The sequence below is a fragment of the Saccostrea echinata genome, unplaced genomic scaffold (assembly GCF_033153115.1).
Source record: "Saccostrea echinata isolate AGI-Se365-2 ecotype Australia unplaced genomic scaffold, CSIRO_AGI_Sech_v1 ptg000029l, whole genome shotgun sequence".
NCBI lineage: Eukaryota > Metazoa > Mollusca > Bivalvia > Ostreida > Ostreidae > Saccostrea > Saccostrea echinata.
In genome coordinates this window covers 11,935,451-11,948,002 of record NW_026889778.1, presented here as the reverse complement: position 1 = coordinate 11,948,002, position 12,552 = coordinate 11,935,451, and the positions used below count along the sequence as shown (strand labels likewise).

The following is a 12,552-nucleotide window of genomic DNA, read 5'->3' as shown; positions in this document are numbered from 1 at the left end:
GACACGAAAGTGTTACAGACAGACAGAAATACAGACAGAGGGACGGACGGACGAACGGAAAGACAGTCCCAAATTAATATCCCCCATTTTCAGTGAAAGTGGGGGAAAAATGAATAGTGTTGGTTGATAACATGCCGTATATCTCTAAATGTTGAATTGTAGGCCGGAGTAAAAGACGGGATATTTTTTGGGTGGAGGGTTTTGAATAAGTTCTGATTCACACAATACATGAGATACCGTCAGGGTAGCTCAGTCGGTAGAGTGCTTGCTCCGTGATCGGAAGGTCGTGTGTTTGAATCACGGCCGCGACTGACCCAAGTCGATAAAAAATAGGTAGCAACTGTTTCTTCGCCAAGCACTTCCGCACTTTGAAGTGAAAGTTGCGAGTCCTTCGGATGAGACCTTAAAAACCGAGGCCCCGTATCACGATAGGCGTTGGCACGATAAAGATCCCTCACTGCTCATGGCCCTGAGTGCCGAGTTGAGGTCTAAATTTGAAGCCCTTCACCGGTTTATGGTGACGTCTCTATATGAGTGAAAAATTCTCGAATTGGGCATAAAACACCATACAATCAATCAATACACGGGAATGTACAATAACGGCGCACATATATGCGTCTCTACAAAATTGGAGCAGTCAGGATGAAATCACCATTTTCTAAATTGAAATAACAAAAAACACACAAGAGTATGATGGTAGATAGAAACATAAAGAGTTTTATTTTTCATGTAAAACAATGTGTAAAACGTTATTTTTAGCAAGTTGCTAAACTTCTCCCCGCCTCAATGTGCTCAGTATCAAATCTCGTGGTACTTGGAACATGTTTTTTAAGAATCATGTATTCCACATATTCAAAAGTTTAAGAAGGATGCCAATGCATATGCTGTTGAGGCAAGTGTTTCAGTGTAATCAATTACTATTCAATGATTTCTAAATTGCAATCCCCTAAGCTGAAGATGAAAATTTATTGCAAATCTAGCGGACACCAACAATCATTTTCCAGAAGATAATTGGGCTATTGCGCATGAAGCAATAGGAATTCTGGGAACCAGTGTCCTTGTTATCCTCAATTTGACCCCTTTTTTAAAATTCGAAACCTTATTGCACATCTATGGGACGACAGTAATCATCGTCCAGGATCAATTGGCTACTGCTTAAATTGTATAAGGATACAATTTGCCTCCTGAGATGAAAATTCTGAAGCTTAATTGCACATCTATAGAACATCAGCAACAATCTTAAAAAATAAGATTTTGTTACTGCGTAAAATGTATTTTTTTGCAGGAAAAAAGTCTTTTTCAACCCCTATCAGCCCACCAGAGTGAAAATGAAAATCCATAAACTTATTGCACATCCACAGGAGAACATCAATCACCATCCAAAATATGAGTTGGCTACTGCGTAAGATGTAAGAGGAGTTTTGGGAACCAGTCTTTCTGTAGAAAAGACTTCATTTTCGAGCTCATTTGTCCCAAGGTGAAAATGAAAATTCCGAAATCTTATAACACATGGACAGGACACCAACAATAATTTTCAAATATATATAATTTGGCTACTGTGTACAATGTAAAGGAATCCAGGAACAATAATTTTCGTAAGAAAAAAGTCCCTATTTGTCCACAAGGTGAAAAATGAAAATTCGAAAACTTTTTTCCACATCCACAGGGCAATATCAATCACCATCCAAAATTTGAGTTGGCTACTGCGTAAAATATAAGAAGAGGTTTGGGAACCAGTCCTTTTGTATAAAAAGCGTTTTTTTTTTTTTTTTCGCTTACTTCCCCCCCCCCCCCCAGGTGAAAATGAAAATTCTGAAACCTTATTGTACATTAGAAGCACACCAGCAATAATCATCTAAAATATGATTTGGCTACTTCATAAAATGTAAGAGAAGTTTGGGGAACCGGGATTTTTTTTTTAAAAAGAAGTCCTTTCTCCGCCCCTTTTTGATCCAAGGTATGAAAATAACAATTTCGAAAGCTTATGGCACATCCAAAGGACACTACCAATCATTGTCCGAAATATGCGTTTGCTACCGCGTAAATTGTAAGAGGAGTTCTTGGAACAAGTATTTTTTTTTTTGAACAAGTACTTTTTCCACTCCGATTTGGCCCATACGTTCCGAAATCTTATTGCAAATATACAGGACACTACCACTTGGCTAATGCGTAAAATGTAAGATGTCTCGGAACCAAACTTTTGTAGAAACATGTCATTATCGACCCCCATTTGACCCTAGGGTAAAAAAAAAAAATTTAAACCTTCATGCACATCTGAAGGACAACACCAATTACTTTTCCAAAATGATTAGGTTACTGTGTAAAATGTAGGGCTGGGTACCAAATTTTTGTATAAGAAAACGAAATTATATAACCTCCGTTAGGCCCCAAGGGTAAAAATTCTAAATTGCAAACCTTATTGCAAATCTACAGAACATCGCCTATCATATTTCAAAATATTAATTGGGTACTGTTTTAAATTAAGCGGAGCTTGAGGAAGAAGAAAGTAAGAGAGAGGGATGGACGGGTAACTAAAATTTATGAAACTTTTGTTTAGAAAACGTGGGCATACATACATAAAGTACATATAACAAATATAACCTTTTCATATATATATATATATATATATATATATATATATATATATATATATATATATATATATATATATATATATATATATATATATATATTCTCGAAAATTAAAGTAGACCAGAGTGCGTATATGTACAAATAAGATTAAAATAAAATTAAAATATATAATTTATACTGCATTAAAGATGAGACTAAGTTTACTCCTTCGAAATATTGGAACTAAATCTGCTAATCTGATTGGGTAGGCAAATCTTCTTAAGGAAGAGATTGCAAGGGTACATGAAAAAAATCCGCTCTATGAATTTTTCTAATTTTTACAAATAATTTGCCTTACGTTAATGGTATCATAATATGAAAATTTCAACCATGGTCATCAGGGATATAAGGAAGATATGGTTGCCATGGTAACCACCGTTTTTCAATATTTTGATATTTATGTAGTGAAATTTTAATTATGCCATACAGGTATCAAAATTGAAACAAATTAAATAATTTTCACCAGATATTAAATAATATGCTTTATATTCATCGAAAATAAAATTTGTATCGGAAACTATTGATAGATGTACTAATGCCACAGTTGCTTTGGGGAGTAGACAAAGTAAATTTGCAGTAATATTTTCACCCCAAGAGCAGTTTTCAACGTCTTGACAAAAAATTGCCCAATGAATTTTCCTAAAATAAATATTTTTGTAACAATTATTATAAGTGACTTATGGTTAAAATATGAAGTGGGGTCATCACATTCTTTTTTAAGCTACATGCATTTCAATACCCCCCCCCTTTCCTAAAATATTAAAAGATTTCATAAATTTTAATCTTATGGTTTGTTGCTGAAACTTTAATATGCATAATCTGTTAAAAACTATAGAAAATACGTATAGATTAATAAATATTTTTTCCTGAAAATCTTGTGGTGGTTGCTCATTTTATACGTAGAGCAGAATGATAGCAGAATGATATAAGTATCATGTACACAAAAAACAACAATATGCATATTTTTTTTATTTCCCCATCTCCAAAATATTCATTGCGTTATTATATCAATATAAGTATATAGATTCTAAACCAGTGCACAGTGGTCTAAGGGCCAAATTTTTCATGCTCTGAACACTCATCGAGTTCTCTGCGCTGTGACTTGGAATCGGAAAGGGGGGTGGGGGAGTCACTTGAACACATTGAATGAATAGGTTATTTCAGAGAACTTGTACCTGCAATATATACTGTATATAAAAATACTAACTATTATCTTATTTGACAAATTTTAGTGATTTGCTATTTAATATTTACATTTGCAAATATTTTTCCTTCAAGTTCATTGCAAGTTAGAAAATAATTCATTTTTTCATAAACTAGGTAAGCCTACATATCTCCATTGTGACGTCATAATGCCACACTTGACGTCAGAACTATAGTGCAAACTGTTTTGTTTCAAAATATAATCGTTGAATGACATTTATAAATTTGCGCTTCATGCTCACACGGTTCATGAAATATGCTGAGGTGAAGCGTCTTTGTTCATGTCCTCGTGAATTTTAAAAAATTAAATTCATTTTTCAAATATATTCCCTTGAGCATGATGAGTTGAAATGTTTATATATATATATATATATATATATATATATATATATATATATATATATATATATATATATATATATATATATATATATATATATATATATATATAAATGTATATGCTCAAAATAATTTTCTCTCTCTGGTATACCTGGTACCTCCGTAGTACCTCGTTTGTCAGAATAAAACCTCTCTTAGTTTCGTCTGTCATTCTTACATGCGTATTTTTTGCTAGATTTGCGAAAACTTGCAAAAAGAAACTTTTCTTTTCTGTCAGAAGAAGTGTGTTAAGTTTCAATTTTTTACCAAATACGACGCATAAAACATTTTACCACAACAAATGTTTACGCAATAATGTGCCGAAGATTCAATGTTTAAATGGTCGATGTAAGAGTTGAAAATGCTAGAGAAGATCTTAGAGAGGAAAACAATTTCCTCTGCGATATTTTTAAAAATACGTTCATGTCCAGCATGCGACCTCAAACTGGTCTATACACGTATATATGAAAATCGCATTCGTTTATCTGTCCATCCATATAGGCCTATATTCATTATAATCACTGAGAAAATCACGCCGTCTGAAGCTTGTAGGAAGTGAATATCTATTCATAGATGTAAATCCTATAGGAAAGAAACCAATCTCAAATAAAATTCTAATATTTCAAATAAAACTAGAGGATATAAAGATCCAGATATGAATTAAATTTATTCATGAAATAGATTTCAGTGTTCAGAACTACGACAAGAGGTAGACGTGTCAAAACGAAAAAAAAAAAAAAACACAGGGATAAAAAAATCTGCGTCGACGCTCACCAACAGTCTGCAACATCACATCTTTATCTTATTCTTTCTCTGTTTTAAAAACATTGCCACGAAGATCTTTTGTCATGGGCGTAATCATAATCACGCTCCTTATTCAGCCGTTATTCTGGAAATGGTTACCGTAAATCTTCTTTTTTTAAACATCACATGAATCGATCACGTGACGCCTTGCAATCGCTTCCTTAATCTGATCCAAATACCTGTAGTCCAGTAGCCATGCTATTATTTTTGCACACAACTTAGCTGGGAATTCCCAAAGTATTAACCATACGCCAATTGTCACATATTAGCTGAAACTACAGTTAATTCTCAAATTATCGCCATTCGATCCATCGCCATTCTCGCAATACCGCCATGATTTCCCAAGAACGTTTTTCCTGCTATATAAATTCTCTTAATAACGCCAAATTAACATACCGCCATCCGCCACCCTGTTTTCACAATAAACATCATTTCAAAGTGTCAATTATCTCGATATACCGCCACAGGTACATGTGGTCAGTGAAGCGGCTAATTGGTTGTGTCGCTATCCAGATCACCTTAAGGTACTCGAAATTAAAGAATTAAATATTAAACAATAATTTTTAACATCAACTGTAATTATAATTTTCATTCCTGTTTGATTTAATCATTGCTTCGCCTCAAAAGCGGTTGTTGTTAAACTTGAGTTCGCCTACAACGATATTAGATCGATGAGCCCTACTTCAAACAATGCAAACTTTCTTTGAAAATTATTTTACCTATTCCCACTTTTTGAAAATCAGGTAGGAAAAGGTAAGATTTTATGTGGGAATAGGTGGAATTTTTGTGTAAACAAATAATTAAGTGTATAAACATATATCCAATGTATAAACAGTGATTATTGAACACCTGTTGGAATAGAGGACAGGTAAATTGGCTTTTTAAAATTTACATACATGTAAATCAGACTTTTTACTAATATTTGAAAGAAAAATTAGAGGTTTTTAACTGAATTAAATCATATTTTCCCAATAACCTATTTATAATTGTGTTTTCTAAAATTCAGCTATTAAAATGCATTTTTTTAATAAATCTTTCAAAATCAAGATATTAAAGTGTTTTTAAATAACTTTTTTATTTTCTAAAATATATTGAATTGAAATAAATCATTTTTTCATAAATCTATTTATTTTCTGTCTTAAAATGTACAAAATACAGGTAAATCTAAGATTGGAAGTAATTAGTCTAATAACTATAAAAACAAATCAACTACTATCTAAACATCTATTGTTATTTGCAAGTTGAAATAGGTAGAACTGAGATTTTTAAAAAGTGGGAATAGGTAGAAGACACCTATTAATTGCGAAAGTTTTAGCAGATAGCAATGAATGCATTTTTAAAAAAGGAATTCATGTTACACACTATCGGAAATAGATTTCGATGATCGACACAGCATGTTTTTTAATACCAGACGTTCGGATTTACATTCCTGTACCTGTGTACATGTATTTATTTTATAAATGTTTATTTTCTTTTTAATTAAAACAAAATTATTGCACGTAAAAAAAACTATTTGAAGCATTTTTAAAATTGAAATGTGTTTTTATATAATACTAAAAAAATAAAAGCTACTTATTTCATTTCCAAGAACGGTAACTCTATTTCTTGTTTCTTCAAAGATGGGAAATTCAAATAATCCTCCTTCGAAATACTGGAACTAAATCTGCTAATCTGATTGGGTAGGCAAATCTTCAAGTGATCCATATACCTTTAGTCCAGTAACTGTGCTATTAGTTTTGCACACAACTTATCTGGGAATTCCCAAAGTATTAACCATACGCCAATTGTCACATTTGCTCAAACTACATGTATATGTTATATAAGAGACATTTTTACAATAACTACATATAAAGACAAGATTGTTCCGGAAGTTAATTTTTGAAAATTTTTATGAATTGACAGCCAAATATTACTAGATATAACCGGAAGAAAGAGAAACATTGCTCATCACTGAGTGCAGAAAAATTCAATCTTGGTCCATCTGGCATTAGCTGAGGAAATTTATTGTAACCTATTGTGGCTTCTAAGATAAGGAATTTAGCAAAATTAAATTGCCCCTTATCTAGCAAGTAGAGTAGATTTTCAATGCTAAAACAAAAAACAAAAAAAAACAAAACAAATGAAGTGAGCGGAATTAAAAAAAAAAAAAAAAAAGAAAACTTGTACATATTCACCAAGTCGATATCCCGTTTTACTGCGAAGCATAAAGAAGTTTCAACACTTTTTAGACTTTCCCCACGATGAAGTAAAATCCAGGCTTTTTGACATCGCACACAGCTGCTCAATAAAAATTGAAATCGTAAATTTACTTACCTTATCATTGGTCATTTACGAAAGTATTTCGTTAAAAAACATTCTGATTGTACTCACAAATACTCTGAAGTAAATATTAAAAAGATGCTTGAGTTTCTGATTGGCAATTTCTATGTAATATTTGGGGATAAAAGTCTTCCAACAATCTGAACTCCCATTGGTACCAATTTCGCCCCGAAACTAGCAGACCTATTTTTTTTATTTTTATATAAAGCAGAGTTTATTCAAAAACATACACGAGAAGAAGACGACACTTGTTGTTGCCTTCAACTCGACGACGTATTATCAATTACACGTAACAGTAGTTACTTCCATTCAGATGTTGACTAGATATATTCCAGTGAACTTGTAACTAAAGTGGTTTTAAGCTCACGGCTAGGATGGAAACGTTACGTATATATTATACGTACATGTAATGAACCTCTTGTAACTAAAGGTCTCGAGTGATAAGGAAAACCTAGTACTGGTAATGTGGCGCAAATCCGAAGCCAAGCGCTGGTCTAGAAATTTTCCAAAGACATGTTTTAAATTTATATTATATTACAAACTATGTTTTTGCTAACTTGGTATTGCCTACTCCAAATATGACAGGAAAACAAATGGATACATAGTGGGTGCGTGTTAATTTTGACAAAGTTGATTGGGTGTGGGTTTGGAAAGGATATTCCTATTCAAGCACTAATAAAACGTAATAAACGTTTTCACAATTCTATCATTTCTGAAAGTTGTCATTTTGGCGTCTAAAATTTTAAAGTTCAAAATCGCAAGTTTCTAAAATAATAATATCTGTAATACTGATAATAAATCCAACAAGTTCAAATAATGGCTCGAAAATTTCATATCTCACCCCTCAGTCATTTTTTTTTTTTACTTTTATCTATTTTATTATTTTATTACAGAAACCTTTTTTGAAAATTCTTTTTGAGATAGACTTTACATTAATTTACATCAATTAAATTCTGTAATTTCAGAATTTTTGATTGGTGAATAAAATACTTACATAAGAGACCTGATCACCTGAACATTTCATAAATGCTCAATTTGACAAATACTTTTATATATTTTGTGTAAATTTTAGAGTTTTCGTGTCTTCTTTCCTGTTTACCCAAATATAAAGGAGAATTCAAAATTAAAGAGATGATCATAACAGAAAATAAGAACACAATCAATTGTATAATATCTATTTTATAATATTTGTCTAATACTGTATGATGTGATTTTATTTTTATGTTGGTAAGATTTGTTTTAAATTCCCCTTCACGGTATGCACAATCCATTAAAATAGTTTTAAATGTTGGCAGTAAAATAACATAAACTGAAATAAGTGGCTGTTTATTTTTTTTTTAATTTTAGGTGACAGTATGATGAACCCTGGAGATTCTAACGGTCATCTGTCTGGGATGTTCTTTACTACCTCAGACAGGGATAATGACCAGTATGGAGGTAACTGTGCTGCTGTTTGGGAAGGAGGTTGGTGGTTTAAGAATTGTTATGTCGCCTTCCTAAACGGACCCTGGTCTCCGAAGAAATGGACGTATCCCTGGTATCCTACTATTGAGTATGGTACTTCAGTGAAGCAGACACTGATGATGTTTAAACGTCATTAATAGGTAAAAATAATTCATTCTCAATACTATAACGTTATTGAATATATATTAGTTAATATTGGCACGAGTTGGTTGTACAAATACACGAGCTTGCGAGTGCATTTAAACAGCCAAGGATTGCTAATATTCACCGATAAAAGTTCAATTACACATTTATTATATAGCTAGAACGTGTTCCCTTTAATTTATATTAATTATTTTGATTAAATAGCTCAAATCTAATGAGAATATTTCAGAATCAGTATTTGAATTAAATATCAGTGTCAGTTCTGGTTGTGTTCAATTTCACATCATTCCAGTTGCTCTACAAAGCGCTATGATTTGCTTATTGAGGTTTCTATTGAGGCTTATAACTACAAAATTATTAGTAAATAATTTCAATTTTTTGTGACAATACACCCATTTTACCTACCTGCCACTACCCATCATAATATTTCCATGGCGCGGTTGGACAGAGAACATACACAGGATGAAATTACGCCATTCAGTCGACGGAATGGTAACTGAATGCCCACTGAATGGCCACTGAAAGTTCCTTTCCCGTGACATTTCCGTGGTCTTTCAGTTACCATTCCGTCGACTGAATGGCAGATACATTTCAGTGGCCTTTCAGTTATCTTTCAATTGTATCTTTTTATTGAATAATCGGCTTATTTTTAAACTGGGAAACCTTATTTCACGTTTTCTTATTATAATGTTATTAAATTAATCTATTTTCGAATATTCTTTTTTTTTAAAGTGAATATAAGAAAAAAAATTCACGCCGAGAGCCGGGATCGAACCGTGCTCTCCCGCTTGATAGTCCTTGACTTTTTTTTTCTTTTTTATTTATATTCAACTTCATTTACATACATGTATAACAATTATAATCCAGGTAACAACAGTGTTAAAAAGGAATAATCACATTTATTTTATAGTCTATAAATAGCCCCTATATAATCTATGCAAACACAAACGGTTCATAACACTACATATTCACTGGATTTGAAGCCGTATTCACCGGAGGGTCAATGCGCGTGCAGCGGCATTGTGACGTCACAATCAATACCCCAACGTTAAAAACAATATGAGGTTACAACGACCGGAGCCAGCTGTGTATCTGAGCAGGAAAAATGTTAGGCGAGTCTTTCGCAGGATTATTTTCCAAACATTTCGATGTTTTACACACAGCGAAATGAAATCACGGAAGTTATAAGTTGTATAATCTGTACGGTTTTTTTAATTATTATTTTTCTTATACAGAGGTTCGTTAATGAAAGAAAGGTATCGTCATGCAGCCTTCAACGTCTTATTTTTTCAAATCCGGACTATATAATAAAACAATTATCGCCTCGGTCAATATTGATATTTTTCTGGTGAATAACAAACCATATTCAGCACCGAAAGAGTCCATAATTGTATAATGTTCGTTTAAAAAATAAATAAAACTATACCTTCAGTTTCTTTCACAATATGATTTCTGTTCAAAAACTTTTTATAAAATATTTCTTTTCTGTTTTCATTAATGCACAAATGATAAAAATAATATGAAATATAATGTCTCAACATATATTTGCACAACCTTGTAACATCAATAAGTTTTCCACTTTGTATATACATTTGTCTTCTTTTGTAAATTGAAATTTTACACACCGAAAGGAAAAAATTCAGAAAGAAAAAATTAACATGCTTGATTTTCTTTGTAAAACCATTTAGAAAAATATTTTCAAAACTCAAGGTATTATATACACTATTTTCACAGTCTTTCAAAAATGTTTCGAGATGATAAATTACAAAATTGTTCTTAAAATCTTGGAGTTGCTTACATTCTAAAAATAAGTGGAACATGTCTTCAGTCCCTGAATCACAAAGAGCGCAAACTTTAGAATCAGTCTTCCCAATTTTAAATAATTTTTCATTCGTAAAAATTATATTATGAAAGACTTTAAAGTCTATTTCAATAATGTCTGGCGGTTTAAATGGTTCCCATAAAACTAACCATCTTTGTTTTAATAGTCCGTGACATTATCCATTACGCCAGGGCGTCTTATTGAATACTGCGTGATTTAAAATCAATAAATTTGTGGAAATCGAATTGGGACACCCAGTTCACCTGTTGAATCGAGGAGCTGGGCAATGTGTATATATCTTGTATACATTTTGTATTCTATGTTAATTGTGCGGATATTTGGGGCTGACTAATTAATTACACATCTCCTATCGGGATGATGACAATTATCAAAGAAATTATTCAAGATGGATCTCCATCTCGGAAAACGTTGTAAATTCTTAAAACGATATCTTTTAACATGCTAAATCATCGTGTATTTTATAAATCAAGGAACAAAATTTACAATATAAAGGTTCTTCCACAAGAGGCATAAATAATTAACTCTGTTTCTTTAAAATAATTTTAAAATATCCTTTAGAAGCTGAAATATTATGCGATTTTAACAATTAAGAAACAAAATTTACAGTATTAAAGTTTCTTCCAGAAAAGGCATAAATAATTAATTCTGTTTCGTCTTTCATAACCAGATATTTCCATGAAAACTAACCGCATTATACACTGTGATAGGTGAATATAAAAATAATAATGATAATAATAAAAACTATTTTAGAGTTGAAAAAAATAAGAAAACTTTTTTCTTGTTTATTTTCAGAGCATTTTGACCGATATCCTCGATTTTTTTTCAGATTGACTGTCTGCTTATTCATTTAACAACTTATCAAATTGAATAAGCTTGTGAAAAATATTTGCAAGTTTAGAGATTTTACAGAAAGAAAAAAATAAAACAATTCTATTCCTGTTAATTAATTTTGATACGAATATTATTTTTCATCATTTAAATAATTTTCTTTTTCTAGATCAATTTTTATGAAACAAATTAGAAATTCGAAAATGATTTTTGATTATACGAGTCCACAGTTGAATTGTAATCTTTAATGTTTATAAAATTATATTTAGACATAAATGTTGTAGTTAATAATCACAATTTAACATTCTAGCAAAAAAATTTAAAGACGATTGAACATCTAATCATTACCAGTTCTACTTCATCTGAATTTTATATTCAATAAGAAAACACATTTAAAAGTGTGATTAATTATATTTTAAAAAATTAAGTAATAACTATTGATAAACTAATGAAAAGCCGATGAAAAGGTAGTTGAATTACGACTGAAATTTCACTGAAAGACGACGGAAAGGTCACTGAAAGATGACTGAAATGTGTCCGCTGAATTGTGACTAAAAGGTACCTGAATTGTGGCTGAAAGGTAACTGAAAGGTCACTGAAATGTACCTGCCATTCAGTGACTGAATGGCCACTGAAAAGTCACTGAAAGCCGCCTTTCAGTTTTAGCTGAAAGGTCTTGTTTCTTCCTGTGATAAATTGTTTTAACGGGCTTTCGATACTGTAGATTCCTTATTTTATGCCACTACCTAAAATCGCGAAATGGCTCTCTGCTGCCAAATCACGAGAACAATATTTTGCGAGTGGCCGGTTGATCTAGAGATTTTACATGGATTTCAGCCCCATTAAAATAAAAGCGAGTAATTTTATTTCGCGAGTGGTGCTTTTCGCGAAATTTCGCAATAATTAATTCCTAAATTTAGAAATCAACAGTATTGAAC

At 31.7% G+C, this 12,552-nt stretch overlaps 1 protein-coding gene across 1 annotated transcript in view; it reads left to right on the top strand.

The window, feature by feature from the left end:
- LOC133194975 (ficolin-2-like) overlaps positions 1-8,936 on the top strand; it is an 81,028-nt gene extending 72,092 nt beyond the window's left edge. The window contains exon 4 of the mRNA XM_061330868.1: positions 8,683-8,936. Within this exon, the coding sequence (XP_061186852.1) occupies positions 8,683-8,936 (254 nt within the window). The remainder of the gene's footprint in view (positions 1-8,682) is intronic.
- Positions 8,937-12,552: the final 3,616 nt, after the last annotated feature.